The sequence below is a fragment of the Mustela nivalis genome, assembly GCF_964662115.1.
Source record: "Mustela nivalis genome assembly, chromosome: 20".
Taxonomy (NCBI): Eukaryota; Metazoa; Chordata; class Mammalia; order Carnivora; family Mustelidae; genus Mustela; species Mustela nivalis.
This window is the reverse complement of record NC_139039.1, coordinates 4,503,242-4,528,005: the sequence shown is the minus strand read 5'-3', so window position 1 is coordinate 4,528,005 and position 24,764 is coordinate 4,503,242. Positions and strand designations below refer to the sequence as shown.

Sequence of the window (24,764 nt, the reverse complement as noted above, 5' to 3'; positions counted from 1 at the left end):
TCCTGCAACTGAAACCCAGTTTTCATGACCCATCTGTGTTGTACCTGGGTATTTCTTTAAGTACCCTATTTTCCTGTCAAACTGAGAACAGCTTTCCTCCCCCTTTTTACTTAGCACGTTGCCTTGTATACAGCAAGTGTTCTGTGTATGTCCAATGAATGAAAGGAAATATTTGAGATGATTTTTTAAAATGTGACAGTGAGTACCAAGAATAAAAGACCTGTAAGATTCTGCAGAAGTATAACAAAATTATCCCACTCAGATTGGGGAAAATATGTGAAAAATAATCTGAATTTATTATTTCCGCACAGTATAATACAGGGGCGTGACAACAAAATAAAAACTAAAATGGGTTGATATAAATATACTAAAGCCTAGTTTACCAGTTACTAAAAGGATACAAGTCTGTTTTATTATAAAGTTTATATAGAAAAAAAGATTTACACTATACACAAAAAGATTTCCTTCCAAGATCTGTAAAGTGGAGAAAGGGAAAAGCCAAATACTTGATTTAAAAGGTGGTGTTGAGGAACATGATCTGGCCAGCCAGCCCATCCCTTATTAGGAGGCCCCATTGGGCTTCCTTGTCACTATAAATAGACATTCCATTTCTAATGCAATCCTTCCTTCCTGAAGGATCTCGTTACTTTTTTACTATTGAGACATGCTTTTATCTTTGTGGTCCCATTTCCAAAGCTTCTCGTGGTGACAGATCAGGAGGCTGGGCTTCTCTTCTCCCTCTCTTCTGCCTTAAATGATGGTATTCCTGGAGGGGTTGGCGTTTATCTGTCTTCTCAGCTGCCAAACTATCTTCTGAAATCAGATCTTAACCCCCGAAAACTTCTAAAATGGGAATTACCTATGAAAACCTATCCTCTCCCTCTCCTCTGGGTTCCCCCTGCCCCGCCACCTGCTTGTACTGTGTGACGGCTCAGCTCTGTAAAGAAGCACTTCGCCTGGGTGTCTTCTGAAGTAGAGGAAGCAGGGTCTCCCTGTGATTTCAGGGAACTGGATGTCCTTGGTCACGGTCGCATATTGTTTTGAATCCAGTCTAGGTAATTCGTAACCTTGGTATATATGCCAGGAACGTCTTTCTGCCCGCAGCCAATGCCCCAACTGATGATGCCAACCAAAGTCATGCGGTTGTCCTTCATACACACCAAGGGGCCGCCTGAGTCCCCCTGCAGTAGAGAGAACAGGTTAGTTGTTTGCCAAAAATGCAGATTCATTGAGGGGAAGTTAGGGTTAATATTTGTAGTCCTAATGTCATCTTCTTCAAAGTATTTAGTTCAGAGAGGGAAATTTTTATCAATGATCTTTTTTTTTCCAAAAAAATTTAAGATTTTTAAAAAAATTTTCAGTGTTCCAAGATTCACTGTTTATGCACCGCACCCAGGCTCCACGCAATACGTGTCCTCCTTAATACCCACCACCAGGCTCACCTAACCCCCTACCCTCCAAAACCCTCAGTTTGTTTCTCAGAATCCAGTCTCTCATGCTTCGTCTCCCCCTCGGATTTCCCCCAATTCACTTATCCTTTCCTTCTCCTACTGTCTAGATCCTGTCCACGGTTAGGCTGTATCTACATTGCAAACTGGAATTGAGATAATTGCTCAGCCATTTCAGGCCATAACGCTCCTTCTTTTAACTCTACCACCCAGTAGTTGTGTGGCCTCAGGCTAACTGTGCTTCTGGTATTCTTATCTTGAAGATCGGGATCCTACTCTCTACTGTAAGAGGTCGTTCTGGGAATTAATTGGGAGAAAGCATGACATTTTGCAAAACTCTTGGTCACGGTTGGCCGTTACTGTCTTATTGAATCAAAATCACTTGTTTTTTGTTTTTGACTTGAAGCTTGCAGATCAAGGTTTCACTTTGCATACAACCTTTTTATGACTGTTGAGCTAGGGGTACAGCTGAGGTTTCTAAAGAAACCATCCGAAAAGAGACAAAGGTTGTCAAGGAACTGGGGGAAAATGCTGATGCGATTTACCTTATAAGAACAAAGCCCACGAAGTCTGCAGTGCAGGAGTCCTGCTTCCTTCTTTTTTTTTCCCCTCTCACCCCAGCCCCTCGATGGAGAGCCTGGCACACTGTAGGCTTGAAATGGCTCATTGATAACGGTGCCTTGGTTATATCTAGGTCCTAATCCCACAGGCTGGTGTATCCCTTACGGGTGTCTGGTTATCACAAAACCGAAGTACCAACTCTGATAAGGATGCCAACACAGCCTGAAATAGTTTGCTTTCCCAGGCGACCAGCCTCCTCTTAAGGCTGGTATGAGTTTTTGAAACTTCTGTCTCACAATTCATCTGGGTGAGCAGCAGCTCCTCCTCCCCCACCCCTACATAGCGGACTCCAACTCTCCAGCCTCCAGAAGTCAAGCATCGCCTCATTTATGTGGCTTTACCCACCACTTCAATAGTCGATTAATTGCCTGGGCTTACAGGAAACCCTGAATCAGGTGGAGTTTCCGGGGTAGACACCGGGGAAATTTCCTGCAATTTAGATTTCTTAGGTTTGGGTAACTTTGATCTCACTCGGATGGTGTTATTTCTTTGAAGCCCTCATCTAGAATCTCCAGTGCCTCACCAAGAAGAACTCAACCGTTCTGGCTCTAACTTCTTCCTTGCTTGGAACCTGTGGGCCAAGCGCCACTCTTCCCCTTGGGAGGGCCCGAGTGAGGCAAGACCCCTGCATCTACCTGGCAGGCATCGTGCAGGTTTGCCTGGTTCCCACCACTCCGCGTGTCTCCAGCGCACAGCATGTTGTTGGTGATGGTTTTGTTAAACAGATGCTGTGAAGTGCAGCGGCGAGATGGGTACAGCCTGACATGAGCCTCCTTCAGCCGCTCAGAATAGAAAGGAGAAGCTGAAACAGAGAAGGGAAAATATCTTACGGTCTTAGGGAAAGTTACTTATAAACCTTTTAGAAGGAGGAAGCCAACTATTCTAATAATGGCTAGTTTGGATCCAGCTTTCAGATGGATGGGGCTGAAGCCTAGGAAATGTTATCAATACTGCTTTGACTGACAAAACCAAATATTTTACTTCTTAAAAAGATTTTTATTTGTTGGGCACCTGGGTGGCTCAGTGGGTTAAGACTCTACCTTTAGCTCAGGTCATGATCTTGGGGTCCTGGGATCGAGCCCCATATCAGGCTCTGCTCAGTGGGGAGCCTGCTTCTCTCTCTCTCTGCCTGCCTCTATGCCTCCTTGTGATCTCTCTCAAATAAATGAATAAAATGTTAAAAAAAAAGATTTTATTTATTTATTTGTCAGACAGAGTGCATGTGGAAGCAGGGGAAGCAGCAGGCAGAGGGAGAAGCAGGCTCACCACCAAGAAGGAAGCCTGATGCGGGGCTTGATCCCAGGACCCTAGGATCATGACCTGAGCCCCAGGCAGCCGCTTGACTGACCGATCCACCCAGGCATCCCCCAACCTAGATATTTTATAGAGTTTATTTCGCTCATGGTTTCTCAGGAGCAGCGCTATTGACATTTGGGGCCAGATAATTTTTTTTGAGGAGGGCTGTGCATTGCAAGTATTCGGCAGTGCCCTTTGCTTCAAATCTAAATGTTAGTATAAACCTCCTTCCTCAGTCCTAACAATCAAAAATGCCTCCAGGCAGGGCCATTGTGTTCTGGGGGGCAAAGACCCTGGCTGAAAACCACTGGCTTAACCTACTGTCATTGAATTCTCATACTCTAAGGCACTAGGTGATTCTACCCCCGTGTTCCCAGTGAGGGGGCCGAGGCTCGGAGCTGTGTAACAGGAAAACCCATGTCCTGGCTCCCACCGCTACCAGGTGCAAATCTAGGGTGTGGACTCAGACCTACAGGACCGGAGAGTCCCAAGAGCCCCACACCCTAATCACCAGCCTCCCCTTCTCATCGGAACTTTCCTGCCATCTTAAGCCCTTCCAAGCACTTGTACTATTCACTCCTTTCTTGACCTGCATGGTAACCCTGTGAGGTGGGGAAGGCAGACGGTGGCTTCTTGGTCTGCGGGGAACATGACTACATTTACACAGCATCAGTGCCTGGGCCAGGGCTAGAACATTCTCGTGACTTCTTCCTCTCAATATTTGCATGGCCCGCTGCCCTGCAGACAGACAGGACGGAGCCGAGACTTCCTTCCACTTACACGCCTCGTGCTTGCCGTAGCCAGACAGCTCGCACTCTGTCCAGTCGGGCAGCTGCAGGGTGGCCTCAGGCAGACACACGGCGCGGACAGCGTCGCTCTCCTGGGCGCAGTGTAGCGAGTCCGACTGCAGTTTTAGCAGGACTGGAAGGAGATCGGGAAGAGAATAAGCCTCATGGGATGCTCCGTCTGATAGGAGGGGAGGAAGACGGAGAGGGCGAGGGCATGGGAGGCAGAGGTGGGGACGCCCATGGTGGGGCCGGGTGGCTGTCATGTCCTCTGGAGCAGGGACAATAGGACGTCTCACCAATATCATTGTTGTAAGTGTCATCATCAAATTCCTCATGAATGATGTATTTCTCAACCTCAAATTTCTGCTCCTCTTCTCCGGGGACCTCGCGGTATGTCCTGCCCAAAACCACCCTGAGGTGGTGGGGATTGTACCTAATGGAGAAACAGCCTTAGGATGCGCTGCTTGCTGGGGGGCTGCTTCTAACAGGCCCCAGTTTCAAGGCCTCAAAGTCTAGGGAGACCTACTGGGTTTTTGGAAGTCCCTACCTCTCCTGGAAGCAGTGGGCAGCAGACAGGACCCAGCAGGAACTGATCAGTATTCCGCCACAAAAAAACCTCTCTCCCGGTGACCTCCTGTTCTTGACAAAGATGGCGGCCTGCCACGGATGAGAGGTGATGTCTGTGTAGAGCCCTCCTTTGATGCGGAACTGCGGCTGCTTGTACTGTCTCAGACCACAGGTGGCTGGGAGAGGAAAGGACAGAGAAAGGAGATCAGACCTGCAGTCCTCAGGTGAGTTCCTTGAGCACCTACCCCGGTTTCTTCTCTTGGAACCCTGAGAGGCTGGGAAATTTTTGCTCAAGCTCACAGCGGCCTCTGGATTAGAACCCAGATTTGTCTGACTCCCAATGGGATCTTTCTGCTATGCTTCCTTAGCCCGTTTTTCCCCGTACCTGCCTCCTGGCTTCATTAATAAGGTGGTCCTGCGGCTCCCTCCTGGAGAATGCCTGCCCCATTTCTCTTCCATCTACCCCCACCTTGCCCCTCCGTCAGGGCCTAGCTGAGATCCTACCTCCTCATGCAGCTTGCTTAACACTCCCAGCCCACCAGGCTCTGAGCGAGCTTACTGATGCTGCTCACGGGGGACTCTCCAGGCATGGCCTTCGCTGTGAGTCCGCTGGTAGTTTGCGACTTACCCGCCCAGTTATGTAATACGTTCCTTGAGCAACATTCGGGCTAAATGTGGGTTCACAGGAACGGAGTCATAATAATCTATTCTCAGACAACTTCTAAACTAAGGTTTTTTAGCAAAATGTGCCAGCTTGAATTTCCTCGGAGTCTTCCTCTCCCTCCACCCACCCAGCTCCCCTGTGTGAAACGGGCTCTGTGAGAAAAGCTGGAAGAGTTCACAGCAGAAGTACAAGCTGTGGGGTCAGAGGACGTGGGAACAGACAGACACGGGCTCTGCCACCTGGAGCCCAGTGAGCTTCGGCAGCCACATGATTGGGAGCTGGTTTCCTCATCTGGAAACTAAAGAGAGGAAGACCACCTCTGGCCACGCTGTCGGGAGAATGCTACCAGAGCACTTTGTTATGGAGGCAGCCATCCATGTGAGCTCGCCTCCTCCATGCTCACCACGACCTCATCACCAACCATTAATAAAGGCATCCGGAGAGAGAAGTTCAGAGCCTAATGAATTCTAAGAGAAACTGGCAAGTTCTCTTTCGCTTTGCCCCTTTGTGTCACCCTCGTGCATGGGGAATGAACACCTGCCCAGAGCGTTGCTTCAATCATGGAAAGCCCCTCCCCACCAAAGCCTTCCTGAAAATCTGGGAGTGACACAGTCTGAAGCAGACAGCTGTGAGGACATGGGAAGTGACAGAGGAAATGGTCAAGAGGGGGGCTGGGCGGCGGCAGGTGGCCAAGGGCCAGTCCTTACAGCACTGGGGGACGTCGCAGTATTCCCACGTCACCTTGCGGTCCTTCAGCACATGACACCAAGGCTTGGCATCCCCATCTGGGTTCCTAGATGATAAGAGAGTTCAAGGTTTTCAATCACATCACAAGCCATGTGAGAGAGGAAGGAGGCTCAGTAAACCAATAGCCAAACAATGAGCTGGAAAGGAGGGGCCTGAGTTCCGAACTTGGCTCTGTCAGAGATCTCACCAGAGGAAAACAACTTTAGTTTTGTTTTTCTATCACATTTTCTATCACAACATTCTCCTCTGACAAGGATGTTGGAAGGAACTGTAAGCTATGCTGTGAGGACACTCTTATCATTCACTGGGAGAAAGGCGCCATATAAGAAGCGAGCAGATGAGGCCCAAGTGGCTAAGGGACAGCACCTCGAACTTGCAATGTGGGCTGACAAACTGGTGAACTTCACTCTTTATAAAAGATGTTATGCTGGTGAGTGAATGGGGGTGACTAGATCATATCCCACCCACTGGGTCTTTCCTATAACTTGAGGTATGAAATCTTCTCCCATCCCACGCCCCAGTCCTGCCTTCTGCCCAGACATGAACCCCACGGACGCTTTGCTGCATACCGGCAGTAATTGTGGTTGCCCAGGCCCAGCGCCTGAGAATTGCTCTTCCACGCTGTGTAGACCTTGCCTGCTAGGGCTACAGAATTCCAGGAGAGGCAGGAGGTACCAGACGCAGTGAGGCTGTATGTGCCACGGTATGCTAACCCCTTTCCAAAGTAGCAGTCCTCATATTTTTCTGGAACAAAAGAAATCTCAAACTGAAACAAAAGTAATTAAATGCTACCGCAGGTAAGTCAGGGTTTGCAGCTGGTCCTGAGAGGGGCGGCAGGCCTGACAGGATGAAGGCAGCCAGCCTGCCCACAGGAGGGAGGAGATAACCATCCCACCTCCCCCTCTCCTCCTCCTCCTAGCCCTTCTACATGAGTGGTAAATGGCTTTCGGTTGGTGGGCCAGCTTTCATCAGTTGGATGTGGCTTCCTAGATTGCTGTGTGGAGAGATCCTTGAGGGTTCGTTCATGTTGGGTAGGAAGGGTCTATGCCCAACTGGTAGTGATTATTGCTGGAGCTGCTTCGAAGGTAATTGGGAGTTTCCTTGTTTATACTTGACAGGTTGTGGTGAACCGGGGCTCTTCAATGGAGTGACATGTCAGCAGACCCCAGTTTCTCAGATTTTGTCTGCCAGTGCTCTGAAGGGTTTGTTGGCCTTGAGCAGGAAGAGAGCATATGGACCTACAGATGCTGCCTATTTGCCCCATTTTACCCTCCTTTCTCCCCACTTGAAACTGGCAGAGTGTACCACTCTAAACGACATAAGGAACATGATCTTTAAGGCTACCTAGACCAGTGAGTCACAATTTACTGATCCTTGGAGGGGAGAAGATGCTTTAGAATTACTGTAAAGGGTCCTCAAATTCACAGACATGTCAGACTTATCTGTTGGCAGAAGGCACATTAATATTGTGTATGAATATTTAGAACTTTATTTTTATTTAATTTATTTTTAAAGATTTTATTTATTTATTTGACAGAGAGAGAGAGAGGTCACAAGTAGGCAGAGAGGCAGGCAGAGAGAGAGGGGGAAGCAGGCTCCCTGCTGAGCAGGTAGCCTGATGCGGGGCTCGATCCCAGGATACTGGGATCATGACCTGAGCCAAAGGCAGAGGCTTAACCCACTGAGCCACCCAGGTGCCCCGAATATTTAGAACTTTAAAACACATGTTTTATACTATTGCAATATCATTATTTGTAAAAGCACCACAGAATGCATAGTGCTTTTTTATAATTTAGTATTTTTAAATTTGGAAAATCTTCTTATATTAAACATATAATATGTTTAACATCTCTCTCTTAAAAAGAGAGAGAGCAATGGAAAATACGCCCCTCAATCCTGAAGGAGAGAATCTCCATTCCCCCTCAAAAGGCCTGGAAACCACCAATGCGGGCCCCCTTCTCTGTACCTGAGGAAATGGAGGGTCGGGGGCAAAGAAACCAGCTCAAGGTCAACCAGTTAATTAGAGGCCAGGCCTGGGTGAAGACCTACATCTCCTGACTTGTCTTGCCTCTGCAATGAAAATGATGAACCAGCAGCCTACTCCTTGGTCTCCTCAGCTGTAGAAACACAGTTGCTTTATCCTCTGAGACTCTACTTCCAGGACGCTAGGGTTGGGGGGGAAAGGGAGGCCGCACTTACCCTTGGGGCAGGCTGGTGTGCTGCAGAACTCACTGCTGTACTTCCCTGCCTTGAAGACGTAGCACCAGGGCCTCGAGTCACGGTCGGGGTTTCTGAAAAAGCAGCCAGGGAAGGCCGTGGGAGGGGAGAAGTGAAGCCTCCCTCTCAGACCCAAGGACTCTGCATCCTCTTCCGGGGAAAAGGTCCGTGCACTTCCAGTTGTACCCGGGAGAGCTGGATCAGGTTGGGTGGAAGTAGGACTTGGCTACTGTCTCCATCTGGAGACCAAGTTAAGGACTTGTGCACAGAAGCCATGTTGACAAGGGCTGGCCTGGGATGATTGGTTTTATGGATTAACTTGGCTCTAAGTGCCCATTTATCTAATCGAACATTAATCTAGGTGCTGTGCTGAAGAGATTTTGTAGCTGTGGCTAATATCAGCAATCTGTTGAAGTGAAGGAGATTAACCCCCATCGTGTGGGTCGCCTCCTCCAATCTGTGGAAGGCCTTAGGAGTGAAAGCTGGGGTGGAAGTTCGGCCTCCAGACTGCAACAGAGAAGCCTGTCTGAGTTTGCAGCCTGCTGGCCTGCCCACAGATTTCAGACATGCCAGCCCCCGCAGCGAGCCAACTCCTTGCTATGAATCACCATATTGGTAGGGAGTGTATTGGTTCTGTTCCTCTGGAGAGCCGTGGCAGATCGGCTCCAGGTCGCTTCCGGATGTAGCAGCTCCTCCCCAGGGAGGGGAGCAAGCTCAGGAGCGTAGGCGGCCCTCTCACCTGCAGTAATTGTGATTGCCAAGTCCCAGCTGGACGGCGTTGGGCCTCCTCCCAGTGTACGGCTTCGAGGCCAGCACGCTGCTGTTCCAGTTAACACACTCGGCCCCACTTTCTGCTGTGCTCCATGTGCCCCTATAGGTGATACCCTGGTCCTTGTAGCAGGTGGCACTGGCATCTGATTGAAAGCAGGACACGTGATGCCTCCCATGTGAGTTCCCCCTTCTGTCATTTAGTTTTCCAAAGGGGTTTCACGTCTGCTCTGTTGTCACCCCAAACCAGCGAGGCAGGTTTGCTGCTGAAGCTATTGGGGCACGGGTGGTACATGGGGCTGGCCGTGTCCACCAGACAGACTCCAGCTTGCCTCCCAAGGCTCCGCCCATTGGGCCCAACAGTCTGGTTTCCTAACCAACCCTTGCAGGATCCTTCCCTGCCCCGCTCCCCACCCCACCCCCACCGCCTCCCGCCTCCCCACATCACCACACACTGCCTCTCCTTTCTGGGAAGACTTGGGATTCTGTCCCTCTTCCCGCACCGCCCACCTACCACTCACCTATTTCACAACGCTTCCCCATAAACCCTTCAGGACACTGGCAGACAAAATCTGAGAAGTAGAGAGCCTGCCGGCATACCCCGCCATTGAAGCACCTGGGTTCGCTGCAACCTGTCAGGGACAAAACAAGAAAGCCCCTTGTCACCTTAAAAAGCAGTTCCAAGGATAATAGGAGTGAGCTCCACGTGTCAGGCACTATTCTCAGCAGTTTATAAAAGGAGCTCATTTCATCCTCTCTGCAAACCGTGAAGCAGTTACATCCATTGTCCCCATTGGACAGATGAGGAAGCTGAGGCCAGGCTGGAGAAGGCATGGGCCCCGGGTCACAGTCTCACTTGTTGGCTCAGTGCCTTCGCATGGGCCTAAGGCAGAGCCCGTGGGGAAACAATGGCTGAAGTTCTGCACGCATGCGCAGTGGTGGTGGGGGGGGGGCAGTGGGAGAGCTGGAGCTCCAAGCTTGGGCTGCGAGCGCTTACGTACTTCGGACGGGCACAGAGTGGCAGTGTGGGCGGCCACCCACGCAGCGACAGTACTCCACGCGGTTGCCCCGAAGGCCGGGGCGCAGCCATGACTCGTTCTGCAGGTAGAGTGTCTGCGTCTTCTCATCTCTGCAGCTTACTGGAATGAGAGACAGGTGGCTTCTTGATGGCACAGCTGCCCAAACGCTACCACCGCCCCACCCCAGGTCCTACTGAGAAAGTTCCTCAATCACTAGTCATACAACCCATCTGTCATCCCAGCCGGAAGATAACACACATCTACCAATCAGTCACCAAAGACTGTGTTTGTAGTTCTTCCTTGGACGGACCCTCATCTTGGAAGAATTTACCTATCAAAATGCATTTACTAAGTGATATTTTAATTCTTCATTTTATTTTATATTTTTATTTTTAAAGAATATTTTATTTATTTATTTATCAGAGAGAGAGAGAGAGAGATTGGGAGAGCATGAGTGGAGAGGAGCAGCAAAAGCTCCCTGCTCAGCAGGGAGCACAATGTGGGGCTCAATCCCAGGACCCAAGGATCATGACCTGAGCCAAAGGCAGATGCCCAACTGACTGAGCCATCCAGGTGCCCCTAATTTTTCATTTTCTTTCATCAGAAATATGTACATGTATATAATTGGCTACCAGAGTTTTTGACCCATTTGAGTATTACCACACAAATGATGCATTGCTAGCCCAAAAGAAAACTGACACCATAGTGTGTGGGGGGAATGTGCTGCTCTCACTAGTATTTGTGACGTAATGAAAACGGTCTGAGTCCTCGCATTGATATTCCTGGCCTCTTCGTCTCTCTCTGTTTGCAAAGCAGACTGCCAACTTAGGAAATCTTCAACTTTTCATTAACTAAAGCAGTGACACATGCTCATTGTAAATAACATTATTGTTTCTTTTGGGGCTCTGCTGGGCCAGGATACCCTTGTTGGAAATGCTGTGCTATCCAACAATGAAGGCTTGGAGTATAGTGTTCGGGCACCAGGGCGGCTCAGTCGGTTAAGCGTCTTACTCCTGGTTTTGGCTCAGGTCATGATGTCAGGGTCTTGGTTCAAACCCTATGTTGCACTGGGCATGGAGCCTGCTGAAGATTCTCTCTTGTTCTCTCCCTCTGCCCCACCTCACCACTCCCATGTGTGTGCCTGTGCTCTCTCTATCTCACTTTTTCTTTAAAAAAAAAAAAAAAATTGCAGCATACTTCACTCTGGGGAAACTTCCACTTTAAAAGAGGTGTTGCAAAGCCTTCCAGACCCAAAGGAACTAGGTCATGAAGGACGAGAGAGGAGGGCCCCACGTTGGTAGCTTTAGACTTGAAGCTGGGCCTAGATTTCTTCCAACCAGAGTCTAGACAATCTGGCTGCGAGCATATTCTATTTTTGGAATCTTACCTAGTGCTCATGGGGGATGTTCCTCAGGTTTTTAGAGTCGACTCTAGAGTGAAAAGTCTTTCCACAACTGTGCAACTTGTGTGAGGTAACCCAGGCTCATTACTCTGGTTTTACCAACCGGAAGACAGGTATGCACAGAGATGGCAGTTAACAAAGATGCCAGCAGGATGGAGCTCCCAGCCCAGAAAAGGAAACCAGAGGACCTGCGCAGCTGCATCCTGGCCACGGTGTGGCCTTCAGGCCCATCATTCAATCTCTGGCTCTGTCTTCTCACCTGTGTAACAGGGCTTCGGGCCACTGAGCTGGCAGCCCCTCCCTCCCACCCTGCCAGCTCTGTGACTCCCTGACAGCCTGACTCCTTGAGGGCACGTCTGTTCCTGTCCTCTCAAAACAGGGCCTTAGTTAACTAAGTGAATGAGTAAGGGATGGGGGTGACACAGACATCTTCACAGAATCACCCTGCAAAATTTCACCTTCACGCAGCTCAAGTAAGCTGGGCGTGGTGGAAGAGAAACCCCGACAGAGCCTCCAACACCCTGAACTCCTAAGCCCTGATTTTGGCTCCCGCTTCCACAGACTCCCCCTTCTACCTCCCCTTTCACCTCACCTCTGTAAGATCTGGCTCCTCTTCTGAATCGGGTGTGGATCTCCTGCAAAGCGACCAGGGATGGAAAAAGGATCAGCACATGCTAGGCGTTTTAGGAATAAACGTGGTTGACCCATAGACCACTCACACCCCCACCAATCAGATGCCACCAGGCCCGAAGATTCCCCCTCAGGTATAGCTGGCCCCAGGTGCAATGTCCACTTCTTGCCTTCTTTTCTAATTCGTCCTCTCCTTCTAGACCAGTGCTGTCATAAGAGCTTTCTGAGTGATGAAAATCTTTAATTCCTGTGCTGTGCAGTGCCGTAACCACTAGTCGCATGCGGCGACTGAGCACTTGAAATGGGGCTAGTGCGACTGAACTGAATCTTTAATTGCATTTAACTGTAGCCGCAAGTGGTCAGTGCAGTGGTAGCCCACCTCCCTCCCCACCATGTCGCCGTCCCCAACTGTCTCCTCTAAAATCTCACTCTGCGGGTGTTACCCACTGTGCCCTCCATGATGCCCCTGCTTGCTGGGCATTTTTAGAGAGTGTGTCCAGGGTATAGTTTCCATCCCAAGTGGATAGTGAACAGTGTAGGGCGGCTTTCCAGATTCATGGCTGCTGCACCACCTTTTTAAAGATGTCTTATGGATGAATGCAAACACACTCTTTAAAAACAGCTCCAAAGAAGGCAGTCCGTGGCCGTGGCCTATTTACCCAAGTCCGAAGAGGTGCCTACGGACCCTGAATGCTGAGCATCCTAGACAGAGAGGATCCATACCTACTGACTTCTGCTGCACCCCTGTGCTCGGACATAACCCCCGGGGGCGCTCCTGAGTCCAACGAGGGTACATGGCGGGCTCGAGGCACAGACCTCTTACCTGGCTGGACAAGGAGACGGCTGCTCCAAAAAGCAGCAGAACGCACACCAGCTCTCTCTTCATTGTATTTATGGTTCCTTCAGAGTGAACCTTGAATTCTGGAAGAAGAAGTGGGGGGAAAAAGACTTCATAGTGGGATCGAGAAATCAAGGAGTGTGGCAAAGGTCGAGAACCTACGACTCGATCATGGCCAGTCCCTCCAGCATCAACTCCCACGGCAGGAAATGCCACAGGTGCCTGGAAGATGTTTTCAATTGTATATATAGTTTTTACTGTGGTAAGATACATAAAATGGACCATCTTAACCACTGTTATGTGCACAGGTCGGTGGCATTAAGTGTGTTCACACTGTTAGGCAACCATCACCACCGTCCCTCTGCAGAACGTTATTATCCTCCCAAACTGAAACTCTGTGCCCAATAAACAATAACCCCCATTCCCCTGGCAACCACCAGAAAGTACAATACTTTGTCTTTATGACTATGGCGACTCGCTCGCTTCCTCATCTGGGTGGAATCATAGACTATGGGTCCTTTTGTGACTGGCTCATTTCACTTCGCATACCGTTCTCAGGGTTCATCCACGGGGAACTATGTGTCAGAATCTCTTCCCTTTCGTGTGTGTGTGTGTTTGAGTGTAAAGTAAGTTCTGGACTCAGCATGGAGCCCAACATGGGGCTTGAACTCGTGATCCTGAGATCAAGACCTGAGCTGAAATCAAGAGTCGGATACTGAACTGATTGAGCTACCCAGGTGCTCCCAACTCTCCTCCCTTTTTAAAGCCGAGGAAGATTCTGTTGTCTGTATAGACCACATCTTGCTTATCCATTCATCCGTCAACGGGCCCAGGTGGCTAGGAGATTGTCTTGCCCAGAGATCTCTGTGGGCTGGCTGAATAGTGAGGCCACACCTGGCGCTTCCTGGCAATAGCGTCCCGGTTTGGTGCCCTCAAAGTGAATTCCTGCCCTGGGGTCAACTAGGTGGAACCATAGAAATGTCCGCTCTGAAACCTTTTCTGAGGACACCATAGGGACTCTACGGCCAGCACCTCACAGAGCCAACCTACCCCCATTACCTCGGTTCTCACACTTAGAACTCCTTGCCCAGCACAAGAAATGCTCTTCTGCTCTGGCTCTTGCCCTCCCCGCTGCTCCCTTGGAAGGTCTGTCTCTTATTTTACAGGCAGGCCCGGCAAAGCACAGATAGGCAGAAAGGAACCGAGCCATCTGGCCTTTGGTCATAAGACTCAGATCCTCCTAGACCCCAAATTCCCAGTTTCCATGTGTCTTTCCCCAGTGATCATGCCCTCCACAGCTTAAACTAGGTTAGTTGGTCGGGGTGTTATTTTGTGGTCTGGCAGGCCCACTCACTCCTTTGTCCACAAGAATTAAATCAGGCATTTCTTCCTTGACTCATTTCCCTTCAGTCACAACAACTTTCGGTCCCACCCCTCCCCCATCGCCAGGATCCTCAGGGCCCTGTTAGATCAGAGGCTTCCAAGACTTTTTCATCCGGGTCTGTCTCTGGCTCCTTTGTTTCTTTGCAAAGAACTTCCCTGTTGGAAGTGTCCGTTCCCTCACTGGCCACAGGCCCCCTTCAGAGCAAGGGTAAAAAGAGGGGGTGGGGGGGAGGATTCTTTATGCCCCAATGCTTCTTCTGGGGCTGCTGGGGACAGGCAGAGGACAAAGGGAGCCGGGACAGGGATGAGGGGAGGGAGCAACGGGGGTGGGGGGTGGGGGCTGGTCAACAGGATTCCAAGGAGCAAATGCAGGCGAGGCTCAGAGGCCTGGCTCACCAACCAAGTTCGCCCCCGCCCCCTCCCCCTTCTCCATGGTGAAGGAAACAGAAAGAAGGCAGGATCTAATCTGCCTTAGTTCTAATTTGGAGGGCCAAGGACCCTCCTCATAGGATGTGCTCTTTGAGGGCCTTTTCTCCTTGGGAGAAGGAAGCTTACTACTACCGGCTTCTCAGAGTTTCAGAAGAGAACAGTAGGGAGTTGAGCCCATGGGCAACAAGAGCCCTTGGTGGAATCTTCTGATTCTGGCCGTGGGACCTGCTCTGGCTTTCCTCTTTCTTGATAAGAAAGAGGAAATTTCCCTTCTTAATTTTATCCCATTTCTTTTCTTTTCTTTTCTTTTCTTTTTTTAAGATTTTATTTATTTATTTGACAGAGAGAGAGAGATCACAAATAGGCAGAAAGGTAGGTAGAAAGAGATAGGGAAGCAGGCTCCCCACTGAGCAGAGAGCCCGATGCGGGGCTCGATCCCAGGACCCCAAGATCATGACCTGAGGCGAAGGTAGAGGCTTAACCCACTGAGCCCCCCAGGCGCCCCTTTATCCCATTTCTTATTAACTTTTAAAAATAGACCTTGTTAAATGCATCCCCTCTCTTTCTTCCGGATGTTAATCCTGTTTCACAGACGCATATAGATTGTCTCATCCTTTATTATCTTGGCTTTATGAAGAAATTCTGAAGCAATGAATGAGTACATGAGCCATGCATCAACAAGGAACTTAACCCTCGTTAGCACTGCCTGTCAAACCAACCAGCCCTTTCCCAGAGGGTTATTTTCATTTTTTCCTCTGGATGACCACCAAGACACAGTTTTATTATTTCAAGAATTCGGGGTCTTAAAAAAAAAAAAAAAGACATCTGGGTCCTTCTAACTGGAACATAACTCTAGATGTTGGAAAATTGCCAAGTGAGAAGTGCAGTATTGACACATTTGCATTCTCTGGACAAATGGGGGAGGGGGACCAGATGGGGAGGCGGAACATGATTTAGTATGAGTTCCATTGTGGCTCCCACACAGCTGCATCATGGGAAAACCCTTGACAACTCAGGGGCATAAGGGGCCAAGGAGTCTATTTTTGCCTTCTGCTCCCGGCAGTGTCTGAGACAGTCTCTGTTCTGTCAGTCCTTATCTTCCCCCACTTTGGGGGGACCTTGCTAGGCCTTGAGCCGATCCAGTGATAATCTCAAACAAGACACTAGCTCCATCTCGTTGCACAGAGGCAATGAGAGCATCTGGACGGGCTGAATGGGGTGAGAGGATGACAAAGAAATGAGTCATCCCACCAGCAGACAAGCAGTGTTGTCCAAAGACAAGGGAGAAGGAAGAGGGGAGGAAAAAAATGTGTCCTTGTTTTGCCTTCATTAAAGAGGTGGGTGTAGAGGTCTGGGGGCAGTGCCTGGACAAAAAACAAAGTGAATACCAGAAACAGGGACTCAGACTCTGGGACCACGGGGCCAGCCAGCGCCAGGACAGGCTTCTACACTGTGAACAGGGGCTGCCACCAGAGGCTGGAGTGCCCTGTGTTCGTGGTGAGGAGGGTGGGGGGCAAGATGTATGGAGTAAGTGTGAGAAATCCTTCTGGGCTCATTTTACAAATACAAAGATGACTTGTTTTGTTTTTTTTTTTCCCTGTGTTCTCTTCCTTTTGCCTATTTTATAGTTTCCCAGAGTCAGAGAACTAAAAAAGCAAGGAAGTAAGAGAAAGAAGGAAGAATGAATGGATGGAGTGGGAGGTAGGGAGAAAGAAAACCACCAGGAGGTCTCACTTTTGTTAGACCGGAATCCCTGAATCACTGAAGACATGGTCGTGTGAGAGTAATGGATTCTGCAATGGCATAAGGCCTGGGGACCCCAAGGTCCCAGGGCCCCAGGCCTGTCAGGTCCATGTTAGCACGTGAATTGATTTCTGCAGATTTGCAAAAGACACCCTCTCTGGTGGATGGAATTCAGCAGGCACAGAGCTTGGCAAATGGACAAAGACTCTGTGCAAAAAAAAAAACCCCAAAAAACAAAAAAACTAAAACAAAACAAAACAAAGCAAACAAACAAAAAAAAGACAAAAACAAAAACAAAACCCAGGATACGGGCCTGGCAAATTAAGCATGGCCTGGATTTCAAGGAGACACGGGCAGAAATCCTGGTGAGGGACACAGTCTGCATGTCTGCATGCGAAAGCCTCATCTGCTTCCAGAGCTGCTCTGACCTTCTGTCTGGAAGCTGCGCTGGGTCTTGCTGGCAACAGCAATACAGTGACTCCGTTCCCTGGTCCCTCTGAACAACCATGAGTGATGACTGTTCTAGGGGAAAAACGGGAGCACTGGTAACCAGGGAGGGGGTTACTCTGCCAGAGCCAAGGAAGTGTGCCCTTGTGCCTGAGAAGTCAGTGGTCACGCTAGCCAGAACTCAGTATTTATTTTGGCAGCGGTAACATGGGGCAAGGCTGCCTGATGGGCGCCCATTCATAGGTGTTGGGTCTGCATTGGGTGAGGCCGCTGGAACAGCGGCAGGACAGCTAGAAATCCTGGGAAAAAGTAGATGAACTGTTGTCCTCAGTGCCTTTACATGTCCTTTTTTTTTTTTTTTTAATAGATCTATTCATTTGAGAGAGAGAGCACATGCCCAGGTGGTGGGGGAGTAGTGATGAGGGAGGGGCAGAGGGAGAGGATCTCAAGCAAATGCCCATGGAGCCCAGACAGGGGCTCAATCTCATGACCCTGAGATAATGATCTAAGACAATGACCCGAACTGCAGTCAGGAGTCAGACACTTAACTGACTGAGCCACCCAGGGGCCCCTCGTGTCCCTTTGCATTGATTGGCCTTTTCTCTCCATCTTCCCCCTTAAAAATCTGCCTTCCAGAAAGGGACTGGTATGTTCATTCACATAGGTTACATTGACAGTAAAAGTTGATACACCGCCCTTCCCAAAAGTATCTATATTTTGAGGCACAAAAATCAGCTCCCAGGGGCACTTGGGTGGCTCAGAGGGTTAAAGCCTCTGCCTTCGGCTCAGGTCATGATCCCGGGGTCCTGAGATCGAGCCCTGAATCGGGCTCTCTGCTCAGTGGGGAGCCTGCTCTCTCCTCTCTCTGCCTGCTTCTGATCTCTGTCTCTTAAATAAATAAATAAAATCTTAAAAAAAAAAAAAAAATCAGCTCCCAGGGATGCAAAACCAAGTGGGATGGACTCTTGAGGTTTCCTCCAGGGTTGACACACTGTGGTTTCTGCTATTATGAGAAGAAATGATATAATGGGTATAAACTGTGAAACACTTAAAAATGTGTATTAGTACTTTTATTTAAACATGACCACATGCATGAAATTGATCTGCAATAAAAGAACTGTGCAAATACAGTCACTCGACCAAGTTCTGTGGTTCTAGGTACAAACAATGCAAATGCCCCTGCTGGTGTAGAACTCAGGGACTGTTTTCACTCTTGCCAGCAGGAAGAAGACAGAAATATGAGCGAGCTAGAGGAGCAGAGAAATTGCAAGGGAAAGACAAAAGTAAGTTGATACTATGATCAAATTTTACACCGTGTGCAAGGTTTGCTAGCTTAATCTTTGGTAAAGGAGATTCTCAGATTATTACTGCTTTGCAAAGCTTCTCTCTGGAAATCTGAGTAAGAAAAAGTCAGTCTCCAAGAATACCAATACTTTAAAGTGACTCATAGCTTTAAAACAAACAACACCCTCCTTCCACCCCCCCAACCACCATGGCCCAGAATGGATGCCAACAAATTAGAAAAGAAATGGCCCAAGGAAGAACTCCTTGGAGTAGCAAAGGCATCTCACTGGGACAACAGAGGGGGTGAGAGGGCAAGAAGAGTCCTGCCCCCATATGCGGGGACCCCCCCCCAAAAAAGCTCACCTTTGCAGGTTCCAGATGGAACACGAGACGGGAGCCACACTAGCCTCGCAGCCCGGTCTCACTTACACAGGTCCCGCTTTTTATAGAGGCTGTGCTCTCAGAATAAAAACCATTTTCAAAAACTGCCATCATGTGAACAATTCTTAACTTCTCAATCCTTAACTTTCTGTGTGTCAAAGTTTATTTTCTCTCTTCTTGAAGAGCCTGTTTCATAACGGACAAGAGAGGAAGAGCCCGTTTCTTATCTAATATGATCCATTCCAATGAGGTGAATAGAACAGAATCCTCTGCTAGCTCCCACCCATCTCATGAGTTACTCAGGGCAGAATTCTCTCCAAAACATCTTCAAACCATAGGCGGGGGGATGACTTGTGACTTGAGTTATGTGAAACTGACCAGGCTACTCCAAATCTTGGCACTGAGCTCTGTCGTCTACTCGCTGTCCATAGTTTGCCAGGTAATGCTGGTTGTTTGGAGGAAATAGGGGAGAGCTCTTTGTGGGTCTAGGAAACCAGAAGTCCATCCTGCCTCCTTTTAGGATAAAAACAAAAGAAACCCTTTCCTAATAAACTTTTTACCCGGAGAAGAAAAAACAAGGTTTAGCTGACAAATGCTAATGCAATTAGTGCAATAAAATGTTAATCCCAAAGTCTGAATTTAAACAAACCCCTCAATCTGAGGTTGATCTAAAACAATGTCTCATCTTAAGCATGAAGGTAGTTCCTCATGTTCCTCCCACTCCCTAAAGTCAACATCATTGCAAAGCAATGAAATACACAATCCTTTGGTAATTCTTTAGTTTACCTCCAGATTTCAACACCCATGAGTCAGAAAACTGATCAGAAGCTTTCCTTGTATAGTTACTGAATGCGTACACGTTTTTCTTGGGCTCATAGGAAAGCAATGTTACGATGTGTTTGCAAGAACTGTGTGTGGGTTAATGCCCCTTGCTCCATGGGCATTGGAGCACCTACCACTCGCCAGGCAGAGTCTACAGAACCTTAATATATATATAATATATGTAATACTATAGAATAGCATTCTATAATATATAATAGAATAATAGTATTCTCTTGTTTTTACGAATGAGAATCAAACTTCCAAAAAGCATCAGGACCTTGGCCCTAAGGAGAGATACGTGGTGAGAGGTGGTGTCAAGACTCGAACCGACACTGTTTCCAACCCTCCTTCCTGTGTCCTGATGCTAGACCGTTATGTTTTTCATGCACTCAGAGTTGCTATTTGGGAAGGACAGCATGTTACAGTGCAAGGGGCATAGTCTTAAGTTCAAGTTCCATGACACAACCATGACAGACAGGTTGTGTATGGTTTCCTGGATTTTTTAATGGGCCAATCACTCCCACCTTGCTGAATTAGAGAAGAAGCAGGCAAAGGCCCTATGACACAATGGCCAGTGCATGGTAAGGTCAACCGTACTGGCAGTCATGAGCGTCCTTCAATAACAGGGGCACTGGCATGAACAGCTTCTCCCTGGAAAAACAACCGAAAGCTACCAAGACAGAAAGATGCTAACATCTACGGGGTTCCCCACTGTGGTCAAGCATTAATACCCAAATGCTCCTTCCTCGATCATGTGGACATCTTGTGATAACCCGCAACCAGATTCTTCACAACTGATCTAAAAGTCCGTGCCTTTCATCTACATGAACAGGAATCATTATTTTCTGGATATATGAGGTGGTGTCTTTCACCTCATTTTTAATGTTTTCTTTCTTTCTTTCTTTTTTAATTTGCCTCTCCGGGACCTATTTACATCAGGATTATGCCGGACTCTCCGAGGAAACTGGAATTAGCGCCTGAGACCGCTGGGAAATCAGGCCGCTGCTACTGATAAGGCCCGTCTGAAGCAGACCACATGGATGTTTAAAAACCAGAGACAGGAGGCTAGAAAAATAAGGAAATCGGAGCTTCCCAGAAAAAGAAGAAGAAAAAAAAACTTCCCTTTCTCTCTGCAGCCCAGGGGGCAGACACTGGCTCTTGCTCCGATGAGGCAAACTAAAGCAAGTTTCTCTTTTCTATGAACAGGACAAAATATGAACAGCCAACAGGAATCCAGCTGACCAGCGGGCAGCCTTTCCCTTTTAGATTACTCATAGCAGGTTACTGGGCTCAGCTTCCCTGCTGACTGTCCTGTCCCCTACCTGCAGAGGCTTCAGCTGACATCAAGCTGTTCATGCAATGCTCTCTTTCTCGAAGGGGCTCTAGGGCCGCTTTGCGTGTCCTCCTTGGGCGACATCTGTCAGATCCGTGACCCCAGCCCCTCTCCTTCAAGCCCCAGCTCAGTCTAATTTCCTCCTTTCTTGGATTCATGGGCAAAGATCTAACACCTCTATGTATTCACCATCAAATGTTTGCAGAGCACCCACCACGGCCCATGCACAGGCTCCATGGTATAAGGACATATATGCTCTGTCCGCAAAAACTCATAGCTTAGGCATGGGACAGACAGGTAATTAGGTCCTCATAGTACAGTGAGATCAGCGCTGCGGTATATGCAGGGAGGTAGGAGTAGAAGGCGGAAATGCAGAGGAAGAAGGGGTCTTAGTAGAACGTGGAGGAGCGAGATCTACTTCCTCTTGGTGAGGTGAGGAGCTGGGCAAGGTAGGTTTCCTGGAATTGATATTATTATATAAGCCGCTGGTTAAACAAAATAAAGAAGTGCTCCTCAGAGCATAGGGCCAAGAGGTGACCATTGCTGTAAATGGTCAATAAATGCTGTAAACTGGTCATTTTGTAAATGATCAGTCGTTTACAAAGCCTTGTGGTCTGGGTAATAGCAGCCAGCAGCCAGAGCCCCTTCCTCTTCAGCAAACACCTTCCACTGGACAAAGGAATTCGATTCACACATCCCAGGCTCTCCCTTTGAGGGCTTTCCTAGGAGGAAGTATGGTTTGGAAAGCCCGAGAGTTCTAAGGATGCAGGAGCCTTTGTGGCCTGAGTTCGGTGTCGATTCCCTAACGTCTGGTTGCAAATTAATGGACTATCTGTGACCATGTAATAAACAGAAAAGGCTTGGCAAATGAAGGTATCCCAGTGTCTAGGTTCAGCCTGACCTTGAAGTGGGTTACTTCAGAGGCTCAAGGTAGAATCAGGTTTTCTAGATCAGGCCCCAGACAACCTCTCCAAGCCGCTGATGCCTGTGTCAGAGCATCCCATAGGCAAGCCGTGCTCACCTGCGCATAGGCCCGCTAGCCAAGAGTCACCCTGAAGACTGTGACTGTTGACACAAATGGTGCTGGGTAGCTGCGAAGAACATGCAATTGCATTAAATTTTATAGGCAGAACAGCTAGTTGGTATTTCTTGGATAATGGTAATAGGCACCCAAACTTGCCCAAGTCATCCCTTTTAAAAATGTTTATGAAATGCCTGTTGTGTGGCTAACACCTTGTTCATTTTCCCTTCTGGCACTCATGTTACTTTTCAGGCGATCGAGAGGCGATCGAGAGCCTTGTCTGTCACTCTACCCTCTTCCCCAGAAGTCAATTTCTCAAGGAGGAGAATGGACAAAAAATCATCAAAAAAATAGGCTATTCTTATGTGTAAGTAGACAACGAAGCCAGTATTGGGAGACCATGTGGATGGACCTGGGGTTGGACCAGAGCGAAGGATTGCTAAGATTTTTTCTGGCTCTGACTTCCCGTGAGTCTAAATTGCCCTCATTCTTTTATCTGGTTTGATTTGAGACTACCAGTTTTGTGAGCTGGTTGGCTTATAGCCTGAAACTCTGTACAGAATTTTTCTCCGTGCAAAGCTAATGACCCAAAGAATAAATGAAGAGAATATTCTGGCCACTCATTGTCCCTCTTAGCCACCTTATCAGAGCAGAGCTGAAATTCCCTCACAGAAAGTAGACATTTTACTCTAAAACCACAGACACACGGTGCCAAATAATCAAGTGAGATTGAACATTCCACGTCAACACCTAAATTCTTCCTCAGCACCGGCACTCAGTATTTCAAAGAAGTGCATGGACTTTGAGTTTGGATTGGAGCTAAGTTCACCACCATTCTTGGGAACCATGTTGCCCCCTTACCTGTCCGATCAAAAAGAACCGGCACACATTTTAGAGCTTTGGAAATGCTGCTCCTTCTAAACGATGATCTTAGTCAAAGGGCCCCTTCCGTTGCTATAAAACCCCCTAACCAGAAAAGGTGCTGTTTGCAGATTAGTACCAGGGCTCCCCTGGACAGAAAGTTTCCCCCCAATGCTCTGTGGTCCCAGCCAGTCATTTACAAAAGCGTTAGATGGGTATGGTCACTGAGTACGGCCGGGCCGCTGGTTACTATAGTCTGAACTGTACTGAGCATGGTTCTACTGTAACCCAAGTCACTACTGTCCCTCAGCTACCCCCTGGCTGCTGTCCCTCTGCAGGAGGAAGCCACTGAAGAGTAGCCCAGACTCCAGGAGTGTCTAATAGGAGGCATCCCAAAATAAACTGAGCTGGTCCTGGGGAGTCTGGACAGAGACTAAGCCACTGGGCAGAGGGGAGCTACCCTTTACTCTTGATGAGATCCGGGTTTGAGGTCAGCATCTCTGAGAACACTTTAGGTAGAATAAAGTAATGGGTGGCATGGGGCTCTTTCTATTTCAACATTCACAAATCCCTGCTGGTTCCCGAGCCTGGCTCTGCTCTCACAGGAAGCCCTCGGGCTGACCGTCATATATTGATTCTGGACAAGTCAGCGTCTACATCCCAGAATGTGTCTTCTTGCCCATGGGCAGGAACTGCTGAGGAAGTCACCTTCAAGGGACTCTGCTTACTAGTTGTATTTGCAATATTTCTTCATGGAATTGCAAATGCGCGCACACACACACACACACACACACACAATTTTCCTCTGCAAGAGATCACGGTTATTAATCCGACCTGAGCACCGGGTAAATCCTTTCCACACTTCTTTGCATTTGAGTTTGTCGCTAGTTACCTGGGAGCTCAGAGTGTTCTCCTACTTCTCTGGCTCCCTCCCGCCCTCCCTCCCAGGGAGGTTAAGAAAATAAAGATAATAACAGCGAAAATCTGGAAAGCCCTGATAGGCATCGCGCAGGGCACCTTAGGAAGCAAAACCATTCATTTTATTCTCCCCGCCATAATTGCAAAGTCCTTAAAGAGGACCGCACACTTGCACATTGGGCCAAAACTGACCAGTGGAGATGGAGGCTGGGGATGTGTGGAGGGAGAGCAGAGGCCTTCTCTTTCCCAACACTTTCCACCTACTTAATTCTGCTCTGAGGCAGTCCTGTGCCTCACTCCCCCATTCCCAGCCTCAGCTTCTTAACAGGCTCACCGAGGAGGGAGGGCGGCAGCCAGACACCGCGGACCCTCCAGGCTCTGCTAGCCACAAGTCCCGAAGGCAACGGATGGCACTTTTCTTGCCCATTATTCATGAGGGGATCCCATCGTCTCTTCAGAGCATTTGTCCCTAATTCTTTGTACTTTTTCCTTTACTCTGCTGAGATTTTTCTCCAAGAAATAATCCCTCCTATTCTCTCTTCCCCGAACGCCCTCACCCCTCCAAAAGCCTTCAGCCCATCCCAATGAAATGCAGCTACAAAAAGCAGGCTCCCTTGGGACTCAGATTCTTGCTAATCCGCTTTTTGCCTGAATTACAAAGTCAGTCCCTCATTAAGGCATTCTTCTATTGGCGCCGTTTGCCAGAAAGATTTTTTAAGAGAGGCAGGAGGACTTGGACAGACAGAGAGGCGCAGTATTCAACTTACCGCCCCTGCTTGCCTTCCTTCCTTCCCTCCCTCCGAGACAGCTTTCTCTTCAGCCCTGGGCTCTTGCAGGACCTCAGCTCCAATCTCCCTGCACGGCTCTGGCCTGCTTTAAATTTCAAGGCAGGGGGTGGGGTCAGTGGCCCTGGGTGGGCGGGTTTCTCTGCAGCAGGAGGATGCCCAGTGGACAGGGCCAGGAGGGAGCCCAACGGGGCGGGCCTGTTTTTGTAAAGAGGGGGAGGAAGTTTCTGATGGAAGCAGCACAGCCCGACCTGGCTTAGGGCCAGCCTGATTATTCACAATCCTGATGTCATCCAATCGCAGGAATTTGGGAGTTCGACGGAACCTTAACAATCATCTTCCTTGAAGGCCC

General features: G+C 48.7%; 1 protein-coding gene across 1 annotated transcript; it reads right to left on the bottom strand.

Annotated features, from left to right (window-relative positions):
- Positions 1–273: 273 nt before the first annotated feature.
- Positions 274–24,611, bottom strand: PLAT (plasminogen activator, tissue type). Its single transcript, XM_082715175.1, has 14 exons — positions 24,395–24,611; positions 12,991–13,088; positions 12,130–12,172; positions 10,118–10,255; positions 9,638–9,748; positions 9,088–9,262; positions 8,331–8,422; positions 6,701–6,875; positions 6,092–6,177; positions 4,701–4,896; positions 4,450–4,586; positions 4,146–4,286; positions 2,705–2,871; positions 274–1,181 (listed from the first exon to the last, which is right to left on the bottom strand). Exons 2-14 carry the CDS (start codon positions 13,051–13,053, stop codon positions 1,023–1,025), a joined length of 1,683 nt encoding a protein of 560 aa, XP_082571301.1. The 5' UTR covers positions 13,054–13,088; positions 24,395–24,611; the 3' UTR covers positions 274–1,022.
- Between the last annotated feature and the right edge of the window lie 153 nt (positions 24,612–24,764).

Excerpts from the sequence above, each read along its gene's own strand:
- PLAT (XM_082715175.1), bottom strand. The coding sequence starts at position 13,053 with ATGAAGAGAGAGCTGGTGTGCGTTCTGCTGCTTTTTGGAGCAGCCGTC. Across the intron at positions 12,173-12,990 it reads CCGTCTCCTTGTCCAGCCAG|GAGATCCACACCCGATTCAG; the intron begins GTAAGAGGTCTG and ends GTCGCTTTGCAG. Across the intron at positions 9,263-9,637 it reads GGGGAAGCGTTGTGAAATAG|ATGCCAGTGCCACCTGCTAC; the intron begins GTGAGTGGTAGG and ends GCTTTCAATCAG.